Source organism: Acytostelium subglobosum (genome assembly GCF_000787575.1).
Source record: "Acytostelium subglobosum LB1 DNA, scaffold: scaffold23, whole genome shotgun sequence".
NCBI classification, from domain to species: domain Eukaryota; phylum Evosea; class Eumycetozoa; order Acytosteliales; family Acytosteliaceae; genus Acytostelium; species Acytostelium subglobosum.
The window spans coordinates 472,287-491,460 of NW_012236510.1; the positions used below are offsets into that span (position 1 = coordinate 472,287).

Here is a 19,174-nt window from a genome sequence, read left to right on the forward strand (position 1 = left end):
GATTGGTTGGATGCGTAAATGATAAAGGTTACATTTATAAGTAAGTACTTATTATTATTACATCAAGTGGTAAGCTCATTGATATATCTTAATCTTAGATATAGCACCAATTGAGATGCGGGTGGATGAGTGTGAGGGATGAGGGTTGTACAGTGAACATTGGTGAAGTGAGTGTGAGTTGGATGAATGAGTGATAGTGTGTGAGTGTGTTGACGACGATAATGACAATGACAATGAATTGAAGAATTACGTATCTGTTGAATGGAACAGATACATGTTGTAGACAGTGGGAAGAAGAGGGTGGGGTGATGGTGAATGTCGACATTATTCAGGGCAACATATGATCTCAATGGTCCGTCCATTAACTTTGACATTGCTTGCCAGCTCATCTTCCATTCATTCATACATCCATCTATTCGATCTACTTACTGACTTCCCCTCCCCAGACTAACAAAGTGTACATACATACTCTGAATACCTTAATGGACACGTTAGGTGAATGGGTGATAGATTCCGATCGATGACTGTTAGAGTCGGTCAATGTCAGTGTCATTCGGGTCGGTCATTCCTTTAGCCATCTTACAATGCAATCTGACCGGCAAGCTACTCCTTCATATACCCTTCTTCAATGAATCTGAACAGATGTACAATCTCTCCCCAACAATTAGTAATACAAACATCTGTGTTCTTGTGTCGACAGAAACAAACAGGGGCGATGAAGGATGACAGGATATCAGATGTTCATCTCATCCCCTTCATCGATTCAGTTCATCGATCGACTTACCAACCCTCATCTTCGTAGACAAGTACTTGAATAGTTGGAGAGAAGTATCCGAACAGGACATGGCGGAGAGGAGAGAGATACACATATCATATGAGTGAGAGGAGACAGAAGAGAGGAGTTTGGAATGACAAGCCATTGGGATCAGGTTTATTCAGGTGAACGAATTGGTTTAGTTGATTCTGGACTTGGCGGTGGCCTCCTTGTTGGCAGCCTTGAGACGCTTGGCAATCATGGCACGGGTTGGGCCAGACAGGATGTTTCCACCCCACTGCTTGCGGTGGTCAACGTTGTTGTTGTACATCTGCTTGGCAGCCTCGACGAGCAGACCGAGGTCGTGCTGGTCAGCCTGGGCGACAGAGGTGATGGCAACACACGAGGTCTTCTTCATGTGGACAACCTTGCCCAATCTGGACTTGGACTTGACGATGCAGTATGGGACGTCCATACGGCGGCAGAGGGCTGGGAGCCAGAGGACAACCTTTAATGATTGGCGAATGATGATTGTTGATTAGAACACGTGGACTGATGTGTGGTGATGGGAAAAGAATGGCAAGAGCAAAGGGCGGAAGACTTGGTTCGCGTACCATCTCTCATAGAGAGATGGCAGCGGTCACCAACCCCATCGACCAGGTTCTAACTACATAATCAGCAATGATGATGACCACTTTGGGGGAGGAGAATGGTAACATCATATCACCTAGTAGTGCAATCCCAGTCGATTGGTACCTTCGACAATGTCCTTGGACATCATCTAACTGATACAACTTCTTATCGTGGTCGAATAACAAGCGATACGCTACGTTTAAGGTGCATACGCTGGTACTTGACGATGATAGAACAACCTAGATACCAAAGCCCTACCGAAGTAGTGACTTAAAGTAAGGCTGTACAAGAAGTATCACAGCACCGGTAAGTCCATTGTACGAATACAATGACTTGGCCGTACCATTTAAAGTGGATAGGATAGAGAGTGTATGAAGTGGTGGATGGATAGAGGGTGGCGTAGGATGATGCATGCGAATGCTCGGTGAATGTGATTATACATACCTCAACTGGGTCGACGTCGTGGGCAATGACGACCAACTTGGCCTTCTTCTTCTCGACCAAACGGGTGACCAAGTCGATTCCGTGACGGACGGAGAGTGGCTTGGCGTCCTTGGTTGGCTTGGTTGGCTTCTCACCCTTTGGGGCGGCAGCCTTCTCGGAAGCAGCCTTCAGGAGACGGGCCTTCTTGGCGGCGGCCTCCTCTGGACGGTACTTGTCGAGCAACTTGAACAAGTTGGTGGCGGTGTTTTTGTCGAGGACACGGGTGAACTGGTTGATGGTTGGGGGAACCTTCAAACGTCTCAACAACACACGTCTCTGGCGCTGGATGCGCACGTAACGTGGCCACTTAACGAAATGGGTCAAGTCGTGCTTGGGGATGACACCGAAACCAGTTCCGAAGACACGGACCTTCTTGGTGTACAAGTTGTTGAACAAAGTTCTTGGCTTCTTGGCACCCTTCTTGGCTGGGGCAGCAGTCTTGGCGACTGGCTTGGCGGCAGTCTTGGCGGCTGGCTTAACAGCGGCGGCTGGCTTCTTGTTCTTGTCAGTCTATAAATGATTATGAAGATGATACTAATGTCAACATCTTCATGTTCTTTCTTTTTTTCTTTCTTGACTATTCTCCATCTATTCATCATCCATCCTGTATCGATATCGATGATAGAGCGAGGATACACATACCATTCCTTCCTTGTTGTTGTGTGATCTAAACCTGTGTGACGAGATGGATAGGTATGTGATGAATGAATGAAACGTGGTGTTTGGTCGAGCCAAGGTGTGTTCGTCGTCTTCTCTTCTCGCTTGAAATGATTAAAAACTCAAATAAAATTGAAAGAATTCAAAAACCAAAAGTGACACAGATGTAACGTTTTCCAAAACTAAAGTTCAAAGATCTCCAAGATTGTGTCTCTTCGACATGAAGCAAGACAATTGCAAAGGTGTGTTTGAGTTAAGATTAATGAATTGTTCATTCATTTGATTGATTAGTGATTGATCATACATATATATACATATACATATACTTATAATATAACAACAATGTCAGGTTGTGGTAAATCACAATGTTGTGGAGGTGGAGGATGTGGAAAACAACAACAACAACAGCCTGCAACTGCAGCACAATCACAAGAGGCATCAACGCCAAAGCCAACTATACTACCACCTGCTGATACATTGATTGCAAGTGATTCAGTGGAGATAAAGTATGGAGCAACAGATCAAATGGTTGCATTCAAAGGATGTCCATCTTCACAACAATCAGTCGGTGGCGAATCAGTCTGTCAAAGCTGTCCCGGCAAAGACACATGTAGTTCACAATCAGCAAACACTGGTATGTCCATGTACATGTATTTACATGATTGGAAGGCCAATACTAACACTCATACAAACAAACAGATAAGAGATCAATTGATATAAGAATGAAAGTTATAAAGCATAAGATATTTATAATGTCTGGAAAGGGAGGTGTTGGAAAGAGTTCAATTGCTTCTTTGTTGGCATATTCATTGGCGAGTAGATCAAAGAAGGTGGCGATATTGGATGTTGATATATGTGGACCATCAATTCCAAAGTTGATGGCTGTCGAGGGTCAGTCCATCGTGAACTCGGATGCTGGATGGCTGCCGCTCAAACCCACAAATGGACACGATGACAACATTCGAGTCATGTCCATTGGTTCAATGCTGGCATCACAAGACGCCAGTGTGGTGTGGCGTGGACCGAGGAAGACCAACATCATCAACAGATTCCTAAAGGATACGTACTGGGGTCGTCAGGACTTTCTCTTGGTGGACACGCCACCAGGCACCAGCGACGAGCATCTGTCCATCGTCACGGCACTGTCCAGTTGCAAGCCGGATGGTGCAGTCATTGTAACATCACCACAGAACCTATCAGTGGACACTGTCAAACGCGAGATCACCTTTTGTAAAAAGATGGGCGTTCCAATACTTGGCATCGTTGAGAACCTCAGTGGATATGCTTGTCCATGCTGTGATGAAGTGACCGATATATTCAGCAGTGATGGTGGCATTAAGCTTGCTGCCCAATTCAACATACCATTCCTGGGCAAAGTACCAATCGATACTGTAAGTTGGTCATGAGATGATGTTGATGTCACAACCATGCTAATCAAACTTGGGATGATTCCAATCAATCAATCAATCAATCAATCATAGAATATTGGACACTGTATGGAGAATGGTAAATGTTTGATTTGTGATTGTCCCAACTCATCTGGTGCCAAGTCAATACAGTCCATCACTGACAAGTTGTTGGACATACTTAGTGGCGGAGCAGGAGTGTCCACGGCAACACCATCCAACAACACTTGATATAACTTGTATATATTTGTAATTAATTAATACATAGTACTTTACTTTAATCTTAGGCCATGTAGTTGTAAATCTTTCTGTCTTGCTTTGATCTCTCTAAGTACTCTCGTTCGATGAGCGACTCGATTCTCTTCTTTACAATAATTGGATTGGGCACGAATCTTGATTGGAGCTGCTTGATCACCTCTGAAATCAAGTTGGAGTGGTCCATGGTCTTGCGAGCCTTCATAATACGTACAATGGAAGCCTCGATCTGGTGCTTCCTGTCCTCGTCGACCTTTTGTCTGGTCTCGGTTGCCTCGACCGGTGTCTCCTTCTGCACCACCGACATGATCTTGACCCTGAACAGCTTGCTCTTGAACTTGGAATTGAATATAAATACATCGGACTCCTCGATGGTCTTGTTCTGTGATTCCTTCTCCAATATCTTGTTCTTGGCACTTGTCAATGCCAGCAAGTTCCTCTTCAAGTCAGGTGGAGGTATGCCTGTTTGTTCAGCGATTTCTCTGTTGGTAGGTAGTTGAGCGAGTGAGTATGGTTGGTCTGTCTTCGATCAATCAATCATTAGCAACTTACTTGAATGTAAACTTAATGGCATCATTGAAGAGAAGTAGGATGACCATTTGGTAGGTGGATACTTGGAGTTCGTGTGTCTTTGATGGGAATGATGCCTTGAGTTCGGCGGTACCCATGTTGGTCTGCCAGATCAACAGACGTCCATTGTGGTTAGACAGGTAGTAGGCCTTGAATGCTTCGCAGCAGTGCAGTATCTCGCGTTGTAGGTTGCAGTTGGATGCGTTCTGTGTGGGCCAGAAGCCGGTGGTCAGCACGTTGACACTCAGGTCGAACGCCAATGGCTTCTGCAGGTTCTGGATGTATGATTTGAAGCCGGTCATCGTGTCGACTGACAGCCTCATGTCGGTGAACATGCCCTCGAGCTTCGATGTGAACTGGTAGCCGCACTCGGTCTTGAGCTTGGCGATCATGTTCCTCTCGGCATCGTCCGACACGCTGCGGCCCAGCAGCAGACGCTTGGCCAAATGCTGCTTGTAGTACTTCTCAAACACGTCCTTCTCTTGGATGAAGCGGAACAGCATCAGGATCTTGTCCAACAAGATATCCACCTCCTCCTCGCTCACACCTTTCAATCCCTTCTTCAACTTCTCATCGATGAACAGTGAAATGTACTCTGGCGACTTTGGATTGAGATTGATAAAGTACTCAAATGCCTATGTTGTCGGTTGTTGGTTGTTGTGCGTGTCAGTTACTAGTTGCCATCAATCAATCAATTGAACTACATACCCTGTAGAGTGAGTTCTGGAACTGCTTGTCATTGTAGAAGGCTTCAACGTGAAGTCGGTCATATTTGTCTTTGAGATCCAGCAGGTTCTGGAAGTATGTGCCCTGCTCCTTTGTCTTCTCCTCGTCCATAACAATCTGTTTACCAATGTCTCTGATGTGATTGCTGATCACCTCCTTCATCAAGTTGAGTCCATCAGACACTCGACCAAACAAGTTATACATTCTCTTCAAGTCCTCTATCTTGTCCTCCTGGAGCATACTGATCAATCCAGAGTTCTCCATCTTTTCATATGATTGAGTTAGTGATTGAGCGAATGAGTGGATCACTCAAGAGTCACGTGTATACATACATGTATCAATGTCTTCATGTGATTGGAGATCAATTGCTTCTCGGTCACCTCCTTTACTCTGGCCTCTGAGCTGCTGTCGAGGTAGTGTGAGACTCTCTCCATCTCCTCCTTGAGACACACCTCAACCTTCTTCATATAGTCAGGACAGCTACACGACGAGATGAACGCCTGTGAACCCATCTGATAGTGAGTGGCGGTGGTCGTCAAGAAGTGACTCTCAAAGTCCTCCTCATACACAATCTTGGAGTTGACACCAAGATCGATAAGCATCTGTGTGATGTTCTTTACCAGGCCCCTATATATGTATGTTGATCAATCAATCAAACATGTTAGTATACGATGATGCCCAACTACATCACATCCTCACTCATTCACTCACCTGTCAATCATCTCTCCAGTTCTCTCTTGTTGTATTAATGAGAGTAGGGTCTTGAGAAGACGGTCTTTGATCGATTTGGAATGGACGACGTCGTTGCGGAAGAGGATGAGACCCATTTCGTAGACGGTGGGTATCTTTGATTGCTCGACGTAGGTCCTGTCCATGTACATGAGGATGTCGCGCACCATTATCATTGAGGTCTTGTGATCGTTCCAGCTGGTGTTGAGCTCGCCCAAGAACGCCTCCTCCTTGGCGGCCTCGACGCGCTTGGCCACGTCCTTCAGGTGGCCATCGATCAGCTTGCTGAGGTTATTGTAGAGGAACTCACCGTTCTTGTGCAGCACCAGGTTGTAGGCGTTGCGATATAGTTCCTCGAATGACAATGAAGATGCATTCTTTAGATGTATAGTCTTTATAGCGTCCTCTAGCAGCTTCCATGCCTTCATATTTGCCTGAGGATCGGCATTACCTGCACCTGGGAAGAATGACTTTGATGACGTAGGTAACAATTTGCCTGGCTTTGTAGACATCTTGTAACTATTATCTATATTCTCTATATCTATATATATGTACTATTATATGTTTGTTGTGACTTGTATGATTGAGTTGAGTTGAGTTGAGTTGAGTTGAGTTGAGTTGAGTTGAGTTGAGTTGAGTTGAGTTGAGTTGAGTTGAGTTGAGTTGATGTTGATTGAGTTGATGCCTGTTATGTTATATTCTATACTGATACTACATGTATAAGTTAGTTAATTAGTTTGTTTGTTGATAAGTATGATTAATGTGCACAATCCAATCAATTCAATTCAATTCAATCCAATCAATAATAATAATTATAATTATGTTTGGTGAATGTAAACAGAACAGAGTTGAGTTGTTGTGTTGGTGAATGAATGAATGAATGAGTGAATGAGTGAGGTAGGTAGGTGTGGATGGTTGAATGGATTGATTGATGGACGGTGCTTTTTAAATGGCACACCACTCCTTTCTTAAACACAACATGTGCACTGCATACACATAGTATGTCAACAACCCTGAGTGTGATCAAACATCTAAACAAACACACACAACATACACATAGACCACGCGTAACCACATCGATCAATCAATCAATTACCACTATAACTACTACTATTACTAATACTCACATTTAATAATGATGATTACTATTGTTCTTCGTCTTTGAGATAAATAATATAAATAAATAAGATTGAGTTTTGTTGTTATATGTTATATGATATGATGGTGTAAATAATAATAAAGGGTCATAATATTAATGGTAAAGTGAACGGATATGGATGAAGAAAGGTGTTTTAATTTAGCAACTTTTGGTTCCCTTCCCCTTCATTTCACCGATTTGGACAATAATAACCAAGTGGTTGTGTTTTGATTCATACACTTCTTTTTTTATACTTATTTCCATTCACACCACGAATGATCAACCACGCGTGTGTGTCCACATCGATCACAATGACAAAGGCATGCCATCTTCAACAGTGTCATCAGGTACACCAGGCCACCCAATGCCCAATAACAACAATGCAAAGGTTGATATCAGAGGAGTATTTATTATTTACATGTATACATCTGATCTGACTGATCGATCAGTCAGTCATCCATTATGATCATCCGACAAGTTGTTCAATATCTTTGATACTCTGTGATAGTTTACCAAAGTCAACGAGTGACACTGAACTTGGTCGACCACTTGATTGATTGAGTGAGTGAGAAAGTGAGTTAGTGAATGTGATCACAATGAATGATTGATCGAGTGACCGAACTTAAAGATACATACTGAGCACAGTGGAATGGATCGCCACATTTGGAAAGCTCTTTGAGCAAGGTGACCGCTCGCTCATTGGTGACCTTGTGACCGAATTTGATGGCTCGGGTACAGGCATGGGTTTGGCGAATGCGATGGAATGCTGGTGGAGCGTTGACAACGCGATCACTCAGCGCAGACAAGAACTCGTGTAGATGGTCGACGTTGAGTGACTGCGAGCATACTTTGGGCACAGTCTCCACAGTGATCGTGGACTTGTGTGATTGCCAACGGAAGCCATACTTCTCAATGGCCGACTTATGCGATGCCAGCGTGTGCATCTCGTCGGGCGTCAGCGACCAGCGTGTGCCATGCGGCATGGTCTGCGTGTCAAACTCTGGATCGAGCTTTGTGTAGTATTCCAGCTTGATGCGCTCAGACACTGCGTGCTGATCTAGTACAAATAGAAGGCCCTTTGAGGCACACAACAAGAACTTCTTGTCCACCTGTGCGATGAATCGGACGTCGTCCAAGTGTGAGCGGGCCACCCTGTCGCCATCCTTTCGCAGCCGCTCCATTATCTTGCGCACCGCTTCACTGCGTTCTTTCATTCGTCTGGCCTTCTCTTGGTACTCCCTGGCAATCCTCTCCTTGGCCTCCTGGTCGTGGCCCTCGGGTGATCGATCAAAGTATGGGCTGAGTCGTGTTCCATCCTCCAGCTGCACAACTGGGCGCAGTTCAAATAGTGGCGCAGACATCATGATTTGAGGTGTAGTTGGTAGGGCGGGCATACCACCGTCATTGCTGTTGTTGATGCCAGAGTTTGGCGAGTATGTGAACGACATGATTGATGGCGTAGATGACACTGATTGACTAGGGCTGGACATGTTTGATAATGGCTGTGATTGTGGCTGGGATGGGCTCTCACCCTCTTCCTCTGTGCTGTCATCTTCGTCTTGTTCGATTGGTGTCATGATTGTGTCGTGATGATGATGGACGTCATCACAGAATGATGAGTCGTGCTCCTCAAACTCTTGGTCTGGCACCCATTCCAAATCAATGATGTCCTCTTCACCATCCAGTGCAATTGGGTTCTCGCTCGAATTTGGGACGAATGGTGACATCTTCTGATCCTCACTTTTGACCAACTCGCTCTTGATAGCAATGTCGTCGCGATTGAATGGTCTAACTTTCTCAATCGAGGCGAATCTTAGGCTCTTTGGTGACTTGGCGTGTTTGGAAACACCAATTGGAGAGGCTGTGGATGTAGCTGTGTTGTCATTGTCTGCGACCTTTGGCTGGTATTGGTCTTGGATTTTGACTGTTGGTGATATTGGAGTAGTTGGTGTTGTTGGAATTGTTGATGCTGTGGGTGTTGTTGGTGTGGATGGAGTCGAAGGGTATGTTGTTGCAAGGATAGATGTGATTGATTGTTGTTTCAGAGCTGGTTGAGTTGATGCAGGTGGAGGAGGAGTTGATTGGCTTGGACTTTTAAAGAACTTGGATGACGCGCCACCACCGCCAACAACATCAAAGTGTGGTGAGGTAGTGGTTGTTGGACCATTGTCAAAGTACTTGGATCTTTGCTTCTTGTTGGGTGATGGACTTGTCTTCTTGAGAAGGAGACCACCTGCACCACCTGGTGACCTCTGAGTGATTGGTGACATACCACCAAACGACCACGATGGATCTGTCGATGGCCATCCTGTGTTGATTGATGGCCATCCAGGGTCTCCACCAGAGTCCGGTGCAGGTGATGGACTGCGATCGGACGTAGAGAACATTGGCGGAGAGTGGGGCGGGGAGTCATTGAACAGGATGTCACTATCAATGTGCGACCTCTTTGGTGATTTTGACTTTGGTGAGGGAGTGCTGTTGAGGCCACCGCCGCTATGATTGTGAGATTCGTCTACACTGCTATCCATCTCCATCTTGACTTGTGTGAGGGGTGCGGGTGGTGGCGTGAGAGTTAGGTCGAGAGGCTTTGACACCACCTTTTTGTTTGTCATTGTCTTGATCACCGTTGTGATTGTTTTGATGTCAAGTGAATCGACATCAATCACCTCATTCACCAGTGTCTCAGTCGTGCACTCCTCCAACTCCTCAACCTCTGAGTATAGTCTTGGTCCAATATCATACACTGGCTCGTCTTTGACCTTGATATCCTCTTGGCTGGACTGATGTTGATGCTGCTGTTTCAGATGTGAGTTGGGTGTGGCTGGACTTGGCGGTACGCTACCGACACTACCACTATCAATGATTGAGTGTGAATGTTGTGAGTCCATTGCGTCTCCATCATCACTCATATTGTTGATGTTGCCATCAGCACCAGTCGATGATGATGGAGTGCTGTTGGCGACAATATTTGCCTGAGGTTGATGCTTGACCAGAACAGAGTGAGTGGAGAGAATGGATAGTGGTCTGATGTCAGATGCTTGAGAGAGTTGAGATAGAGGCACTGGCTCCAATGGCATTGCCTCATCTTCATCGTCACTATGATGTGTGGACCCTGAAAGGTTGCCAACATTGTCATCTACGTCCATGTCGAATCCACCTCCCATGTGATCATGTGACACTCCCTCGCTATCAGACAACGCATGACCATCACGATCACCATCATGATCGTGGTCATTGTCACTGTTCTCCAACAACATTGATTGTTTGTCCAACAGCTCTTCGTTTGAGGTGTTGTGCGATACAGTGTCGACACGGTTCTTTGTCAAGAAGCGTGTGAGTGCCGAGCGGATCAGGTCTGTGGGGATGTTCCAATTCTTGAACTCGAGGAATGTCCTTCCAGATGGATCATATGATCGCTCGTACTCTGTGAATGGGCACTCGATGAACAATACAAACAATGGATATACATCAATGACCTCTCGTCTAATCTTTCCACCATTCATCTGTGCCATCTTTTGTCCATTGAACATCCTAAAGTCCTTGTACAACTGGTTGATCTGTCGATGTATCTTTGTCGCGAGTACTACCCTTTGATTGATGACTGGAGATGTTGTTGTTGATGTTGGGTCAGTTCAATGAATGATCGAACGATTGAATGAGCCTGGCGACACGTACAAACAAATTGGAGTGATTGATTGGGATGACCTTTCTTTGTGGGGATTGAGCAGTATCCTTTGATCTTGAAATCTGATGTGCGGCCATCTGTTTCGACGAGCTCCATCATGTCTGCTTTGTCAGGACCGTAGAACTTAGAGAACAGTGAGAGGAAGCTGTTGCGTTCGTGTGGCATCATTGATGGCGTTATGAGTGGACCCTTGGACTCCTCAAACAGTGTGATGCTGATGTGTGGATGTGACAGTGCGATGATCTCCATGCGCTTGCGTACAGATTGTCTGAGCGTGGAGAAGTTGATGCTCTGGCGTCGAACGGGTACGAAGCGGAACAGGTCTCGGACCTTGACCAGCGTGCCATAGTCCTTGAGTGAATCGAGTTGCTTGACCTCCTCCTCGTTGCCAAAGCGTATCAGCTTGCTGCATGTTTGATTGGTCTCGCGTGGTGTTGTGACGATCTCCAGTGCAGAGATCAGGCCTATCGATGCCAACGATTCGCCGCGGAATCCAAACGTGGCTAGATGTGCCAGGTCTTCGGTACTGTTGAGCTTGGACGTGCAGTTGCGGCTGCCAATCAACTTTAGATCTTCATATACTATTGCATTGCCGTCGTCCTTTACGTCGAATGACCATTGTGTCAAGTTGACATTTACAAATATAGTATGTGAACATGCATCTATTGCATTATACACCACCTCTTCCAACGCCTGTTCATAAGATACAATTGACAATGTTGATCTTATTGCCTGAGCAACATCATCTGGTAATCTATTTATCATTCTGTGTTTGGTTGGTATATTGTTGTTGTAGTATACTTATGGTGATGTTGTTGGATAGCTATTCATGAATGATTGGCCTTGTCGTGTATGTCTCTATCTCTGTTGCAATGAGGCAAGTCCATTCATTAAACACTGTTGTTCATCATTTCTGAGAACATGTATGACTGAATTTCGGATTTGTGATCCCAGCGCCAATGTTTTTTTTTTTGAACCCCAACACTCTTGTGGAAGATCGATTCTCTCTGAGTCCACTGACTGCAGACAACTTGAAGCCTGAACATCAGTTGATTGATAGACTACTCACACCTTACCCTACCCTTTATAACTTAACTTTGATTCAAAGTAGTAATAGTAGTAATATTACAAAACTACAATGTTGTCAAGATTCGTCTCAAGATGTAAGTAACTACACTACATGACCACTCAATCAATCAATCAGTCAAATCAATCAAAGTCATGTGTTAGACAGATCAATGAATGCAGACATGATGTCACCTCTTACGAACAACGATCAACAATTACGAAATATATGAAGATGACAACAACAACAACAACAACAGCAACAATGACCTCGATCAACAGCCAGCGCAATATTGAATGAATGATGAGTGAACGAATGATCAGATGATTAACATGGCTACCAACCAACACCCAATCAATCAAACGACCGAACGAATGAACGAACGAACGAACGAATGAACGAACATACAATTACAGGCAATGCATCATTGGTCAGAAACTATTCGACCTCTCACTTTATGACCAACAACACAACTACATTCCCAACTGGTCACTTTGAGAAGTACAAGACTGAGCCACAGACACTCGACCCAGAGGGACGCGGTTACTCCTACCTGGTGGTTGGTGGCGCTGCCGCCGGTCTGGCCGCGATGGCCAAGAACACCGTCGTCTCCGCTCTGTCGACAATGTCGCCAGGTCAAGATATTCTGGCGCTGTCCTCCGTGGAGATCGACCTGTCCTCGATCCCCGAGGCCACCGCCGTCACTTTGAAGTGGCGTGGAAAGCCTCTGTTTGTGCGTCATCGCTCTGCAGAGGAGATCGCCTTGGCCCAATCGGTCGATGTCAGCTCCCTTGTCGATAAGGAGGCAGACAACGTTCGTGCCAAGGACCCAGAGTGGGTCATCCTGATTGGAGTGTGCACACATTTGGGTTGCATCCCCATTGCTGGAGGTGGTGACTTTGCCGGCTGGTACTGTCCATGTCACGGCAGTCACTATGACAATGCCGGACGTATTCGCAAGGGTCCAGCTCCACAAAACCTCATCATCCCACCATACAAGTTCATTGGACCACAACAGATCATTGTTGGAGACGAATAAGCAATATCAAAGATCTGCGTAGTTGCAACATTTCAGTGACCGAACGTCACATCCTTCAATTCATTTACTTCACCTTCAATGCTCGACATCGAACGAATCAATCATATCCAGCACCACCAACAATAACCAACATGTTACTATAACCTCACTCAATCAATCAATCAATCAATCATTTTATCACCATCATTCACAACCAAGCCTCTGTCTTGCGTGCGCAACAGAGGGAAGTATGCCATCGCAACATCATACAAGACGATTGAATGGCCCTGTATCAATCAAGGTCACAACATCATTAATTAAACTTTTTTCTCTCTCTCTTTCCCTCTTCACAATACCAAAGTAATAATTTATTAATAATAATGTAATCTACAATAATTATCGGTAAGTCATAGATAGACATTGATTCAAAGAGTAGTTTGTTGGTGTGATGTATAACGGTGTTTGTAGTTGGGGCCAATCGAGTTTGATCACTCGCTCGAATAACACAACATCGATACAAATCATTTGTAGATTGATTGTATATTTAAATTTCCGGTGTTTATTATTATTATGTCATATTGCCAAAGTATTTAATGTGATATATAATAGTATTTAGATTTCAAGTGTTGGAATAATTATTATTATTATTACTAAATATATATATAATGAAGTTATTTATTTTATTACTAATAATGTTTGTTGCAACTACGATAATAAGAGCAGAAGAAATGTAAGTACTTGATCTAAATAATAATATTAAAGATATATATTAATCATATCATATTTTATATTTATAGGAACTATAAATACAAACCAGGTACAGTCAATTAAGTATATGATAGTGATGTTGGAAGTGCTATAAACCATATGGCCAATTTAATCCAAGGTGAACCCGACAATCCTAATGTTGCACAAAGTTCTATTGACAATACCATCAACAACAATAATATTAATAACTATAACAATTTTCAACAATATAATGGAGGAGCAAACGTACTTAGTCAGCATACTGATTCCCAAAGTTCATAATAATAAACTACTTTATTCTTCAAATACCAATACATTGCCCGTGAAATCAATTCCCATTAAGTAGCTGAACACAATCATTCGGATTTCGAGTGTGATCGAAGAAGAGTTATGTTTGTAGATAGTAGTGGATAACGGGTGTTGTAGTTGTAGTTGGGCCCAAGGAGTTTGGTTAACCCTAGTGATCCTGGAAGTAATAGTAGAAATAACAATTATTTTCCCCGCCAAGGTAGTGGCGCCAACTCTCTTAATTATGATCAAACTTCTAATGATAATTCAAACGACAACTACAACAGTAAATACAATGTTGATTACTAATAGTACTTAGGATTCCCAATGTTCTTAATAATAAACAATAATAATAATTATTATTATTATTAAAAGATATCACATTTTTATATCAATGCCCGGGCAATCAATTCGAAAAGATGAAGCTAAAATTGGTAGGTCGTACTTCGAGTGTGATCGAGAAAGTTAATGAAAATGTATTTTTTTCAATTCTTTTTCATTTTTGAACGAGATGTGGGCGATAGTCGACTAACTCCCATCCAAGCTCGAGCTTGAAGTGAATCGTGCAAGACATTTGTATTCTTCCTTTACCTTACTTGTGATACAACGAACAGAGATATGTCGGCCTCAACCACCACCACTACCACTGCCACCGCTGCCCCAGCCAAGAAGTGTGTCCAGACACACGGAAAGAAGGTACAGTACAAAGATTGACATGTGATGCGATGCGATACGCTATGCGGCGATGACAACACAACACAACAATCCTATTCCCCTTCCCAAGTAGCATAGGCAAGCAAACAGCAATGGGCGCTTGTTGCAAGCAGCCATCTCTGCTACACAGCGAGCACGCACATCGAGCCAGCAGCCAGCGACGCACTCTTTTATACTATAGAAGCAGCAGCGAGCAGCAGCAGCCAGCCGCATGCAACAAGCGCCTACTACTGTGCGCAAGCACACGTCACTTGGGTAGTGGATTGTGTCGTTGTGTCTGTCGGAGAGTGGAGAAGAAGACAACACATATTGCTTAGGAACAGTCGTAACTCACACTTGTGTTCATTCACACATCTATTAGAGAAACGCTGTTGCCGTTGCTTACACTACCCCAGGTAAGGGCTTAATCCGCGTCAACGGTGTCCCCCTCGAGTTGATCCAGCCAACCACCCTCAGACTGAAGGTCTACGAGCCACTCGTCCTCTTGCCACCAGCTGCCTACAACCAGATTGACATCCGTGTCCGCGTCAAGGGTGGAGGTCCCGTCTCCCAGATCTACGCCGTGCGTCTGTCCATCGCCAAGGCCATCGTTGCCTTCCACCAGAAGTACGTCGACGAGCAGTCCAAGAACGAGATCAAGAAGGTTCTCCTCGCCTACGACCGCTCCCTCCTCGTTGCTGACCCACGTCGCTGTGAGCCAAAGAAGTTCGGAGGTCGTGGTGCCCGCGCGAGATTCCAGAAGTCCTACCGTTAAGCCCCTGTACCTACCTCAGGTCACAGAAGGTTATATCGGTTTGGTTCATCTGTCCAATCACAATATACTCTCTCACATATCCTCTATGTGTGTTCACAAACAATCCATTCAATCGTTCATTCGTTCGTTCATTCTTTCGTTTTATTCATTCTTTCATTCAATCAATCATTCGATCGATCAATCACTTTGTTTGTATTGTCTCAAAGTATTGTAGACGATTGAGAAGGCTTGCAGATATAGTTCGTCGAGGGCCAGGGGGCGAGAGTGAGGATGGACGGGATGATTCCATTGGTGGCGTGATTGAGCAACAAAGCTCACCAGAGTCGCCTCGCCACAGTTGGCGTGGTGGTGAGCTGGCTGATCCCGAGCCATCGCTGCCCGTCTCCATGTGAATATGTACAGATGTTGTTGTTGTGGAGCATTGTTCACCAGTCTCGGATGGTGACTCCATTAAGTTGTTGAGTGAATGTACATTGACTTGTGGGAGTGGACACCAGTATTGGCCGTGATACTGGACGTCTCCCACTCCCATCGTGTTGCCCATGTTCTCGAGGTAGAATGACCGCATGATCTCGACGTCCAGGGTCTTTAGTTGGTACTCCTTGGCATTGGCAACACTCCTACAATAAAGATGATCGTACAATATCTTTCGGAACTGTTGTTTGGTCAACAGGCTATGTGGCGAAACAGAGAAATACAGGTCCTCACGTCCATTATCACACAACAATATTGGGCGGCCATCAGTCGTGAATCGATCGAAACCAAAGTAGAACGATACCTCTTCCACCTCAACTTGGTAGTATTGCTTTATCAGTTCCTTCTTGGTTGGTGCTATAATATTTGATTGATTTAGTGAGTGGGATTCCTGATGATTACTTCGAAAGAATACATACCTCTATTATATTTACAGTAATGTTCGGTCGTTAGTTGGATGATGGTCTCGGATGGATCTTGGATAATGGTGCCCAGGAGTACTACTTTCTTGGTGTTGTGCTTGGTCAACTCCATGATGGTCTCAAACGTGTTGAGTAGTTTATAATCATTGACTCTCATCAGTAATTGTTTGTAATCACCATAGAATATTATACGAACGCCAGAGTTGAGGTAGGCCTCTAGTAACAGGGCATTGTTGAGTAGTTCACCTAAGCCGCGGAGGTATCCAATGAACTTGGGCAGGTACTCTGGACCGCGTTGTTCCAAGGTGTAGAACCACATTGGATAGATGATGGTGTGGATGCCCTGATCAAACATCATCAACAGGTGGTCCAATAACTTTCGGATGGCACTCTGGGAGTAGATGTCATAGTCGATGCGTACATTGTCGTCGTGTGGATTTGAGTTTGAATTTAGGCCATGCTCCATCAGGTAACTTCGTCTTGTTCCATCGAACGCATAGACCACGGACTTTTTGGATCCGGTCGACGATACCAATTTGGCCACAGACTGATCAGATTGTTCCAGAAATTGAGTAAGCTCCATGATGTTGATATTATTGGATTGGAAAATGTTGGTTGAATAATTATTGATTTGTTGATTGAGTGATTGGTGGAATAATTATTGATTGTTTGAATGAATGATTGGATTTAAAGGAGTTAAAGTTGAATGTGGTTGATCAGAATAAACTGATTGATGGACAGTGAGTGACGGTGACAGTGACAGTTGGCTGATTGGATTATGTTATGTATATTTAGTTGTTGTTGGCGAATATTCAGATTGATGGTTGACTACTACTTATTTGGATGGTTGACTGATTGACTACGTGATCAAACAATCAATCAATCAAATGGCAAGTTGGCAATGAGTAATAATATGTTGGTAGGAGTATACACTTGGGAAAGTAAATTGATGGATGGATGGTGCTGCTTTCCAGAGTTGATTATGAGTGAATCTGCCACAACTACACACCTCACTCTCACTTGCTCTCTTTGGTCAACTCCTCACTCACCCTCAAGTTGCTACACTCACTGTCTATTCACTCTCTCTCACTCACACTCTTTCTATCACCTAGGTGTCCCCGCCCACGATAATATTGCAGTGACTCTCAGTATCTCGAGGTGACCTGGCCAAACCTAACCCGACTGAATGACTAGGACTATTATGAACTGACTAACTGAGACTGACTGTGGGTGGTACTGGATGGATGGATGATGACGATTAACTGAATAGGTTGTGTTGTGTTGTGTGTCTATGTGATGATGTGAGATGAGATTGATGGATTATGAGGGTGGACTGGATTGATGTAGTTGACAAATACAATTGTGTACTGGATTGTTAGTTTGATTGATTGATTGATTGATGGAATGGCGGGCACGTACTATAATGTGATGGTAATGAATGGTGTTGTTGGTCGATGATGCAGTCAGTCAGTACACGGTATAATAATGTAAGATTGGAATTAAGAGATGCATAGCATTCATCCATCCATCCATCAGTCTACCATTGTCACCTTCCTTCTCCTTTCCACCCATCATCATCTTTCAATCAATCCAACGATCATCATTGTTTTTGCCAATGTTGCCAACACATTGTAGCGATCATTCTTTCATTCTTTCCTTTCTTTCATTCATTCATTCACCTTGGCGGGCAATAACAAAACAAACACTTTGGCAAAGGAAAGGAGGGGGTAGACGGTAAGAAGGGGAGGGGATGCGACCTTAGTCTGGTACATTCGCACTTGTGCTCCACAATCTGTATATTGAATGAACGACATCCACATCAATCAAAGTGCGAGATTTAACTTGTTGATTGGAGCACGGGTGATTGACGGAGGGAGGGGGAGGATGTGGCGCCGCGGCCAATGTCAGAGTGATTGTTTCCCCTGGTGTGGTGGTGTCAGCTGATGGGGTAGTGTGAGTGTGTGTGGTAGTGAATGAGTGATCACAAGTGATCACCCCCCGTCATGGCATTGCGTGTCCACTTGCCACCTATCCCAAGGTGATCGCATCGATGCGATGGAATGGCATCGCGGTGCGCCTCACACTGCGCCTCTTTGCAATCTTGTATAACAACTATAAGCACACTACCCCCTTAGGACAGGGTTTTAAACTTGATGTTCTGTTAATCGTTAATGTAGTCTTGTGAGTTAAGTGTTGTGTGTGTTATCTGTGTTGGTTGTGGATTGTGGTAGTTGTTGAGATTGAGTTGCAATCATGTGATTGAGTGAATTAGACCTGTGTGCGTGTGTGTGAGAATGATCAAAGTGATCAGAGCGTGGTTATTTGTTGTCCATATCAATGGAGTTGGCGGGCAACCTGTAATATGATGGATGCCCTGTCAGAACTCTTAGTTTTGTTTGACGACACGGTATTTATGATCGGGTGTATTTGATTGATTGTTTGATTGGTTGGTTGAATAAGCACCCGCAATATGGTTGGTAACAATTTTATTATTATTATTATACACACCTTCCATCCAATCCAGTGGTGTTACCAATTGAGAACTGGGAATTATTAATATATAGGGTTGTTGTTGTCGATTCCCTTCATTACAATGACCTGATATTGACTACCCTTATACCCTTATGGCCATACTCTTACCTTAACCCCCCCCCC

The 19,174-nt window shown here is 44.2% G+C and overlaps 7 protein-coding genes across 7 annotated transcripts; 3 read left to right on the forward strand and 4 right to left on the reverse strand.

Annotated features, from left to right (window-relative positions):
* Positions 1-953: 953 nt before the first annotated feature.
* Positions 954-2,966, reverse strand: SAMD00019534_097360 (hypothetical protein; the record flags this gene model as incomplete). The annotated part of the gene is made up of 4 exons (XM_012895203.1): positions 954-1,262; positions 1,832-2,380; positions 2,513-2,543; positions 2,854-2,966. 4 exons carry the CDS (start codon positions 2,964-2,966, stop codon positions 954-956), a joined length of 1,002 nt encoding a protein of 333 aa, XP_012750657.1.
* On the forward strand, positions 2,870-4,161 carry SAMD00019534_097370 (hypothetical protein; the record flags this gene model as incomplete). The annotated part of the gene is made up of 3 exons (XM_012895204.1): positions 2,870-3,161; positions 3,227-3,918; positions 4,009-4,161. Coding segments are annotated over 3 exons (1,137 nt in total), but the record flags the coding sequence as incomplete, so codon positions are not given.
* A 55-nt stretch (positions 4,162-4,216) lies between these two features.
* On the reverse strand, positions 4,217-6,725 carry SAMD00019534_097380 (hypothetical protein; the record flags this gene model as incomplete). The annotated part of the gene is made up of 5 exons (XM_012895205.1): positions 4,217-4,670; positions 4,741-5,393; positions 5,467-5,748; positions 5,817-6,111; positions 6,196-6,725. 5 exons carry the CDS (start codon positions 6,723-6,725, stop codon positions 4,217-4,219), a joined length of 2,214 nt encoding a protein of 737 aa, XP_012750659.1.
* Positions 6,726-7,817: 1,092 nt separating this feature from the next.
* Positions 7,818-11,801, reverse strand: SAMD00019534_097390 (hypothetical protein; the record flags this gene model as incomplete). The annotated part of the gene is made up of 3 exons (XM_012895206.1): positions 7,818-7,899; positions 7,988-10,952; positions 11,027-11,801. The coding sequence occupies 3 exons, from the start codon at positions 11,799-11,801 to the stop codon at positions 7,818-7,820; spliced, it is 3,822 nt and encodes a 1,273-aa protein (XP_012750660.1).
* Positions 11,802-12,174: 373 nt separating this feature from the next.
* SAMD00019534_097400 (hypothetical protein) lies at positions 12,175-13,141 on the forward strand (the record flags this gene model as incomplete). Its single annotated transcript, XM_012895207.1, has 2 exons — positions 12,175-12,199; positions 12,519-13,141. 2 exons carry the CDS (start codon positions 12,175-12,177, stop codon positions 13,139-13,141), a joined length of 648 nt encoding a protein of 215 aa, XP_012750661.1.
* A 1,632-nt stretch (positions 13,142-14,773) lies between these two features.
* Positions 14,774-15,623, forward strand: SAMD00019534_097410 (hypothetical protein; the record flags this gene model as incomplete). Its single annotated transcript, XM_012895208.1, has 2 exons — positions 14,774-14,851; positions 15,231-15,623. The coding sequence occupies 2 exons, from the start codon at positions 14,774-14,776 to the stop codon at positions 15,621-15,623; spliced, it is 471 nt and encodes a 156-aa protein (XP_012750662.1).
* A 250-nt stretch (positions 15,624-15,873) lies between these two features.
* Positions 15,874-17,141, reverse strand: SAMD00019534_097420 (hypothetical protein; the record flags this gene model as incomplete). The annotated part of the gene is made up of 2 exons (XM_012895209.1): positions 15,874-16,454; positions 16,517-17,141. Coding segments are annotated over 2 exons (1,206 nt in total), but the record flags the coding sequence as incomplete, so codon positions are not given.
* Between the last annotated feature and the right edge of the window lie 2,033 nt (positions 17,142-19,174).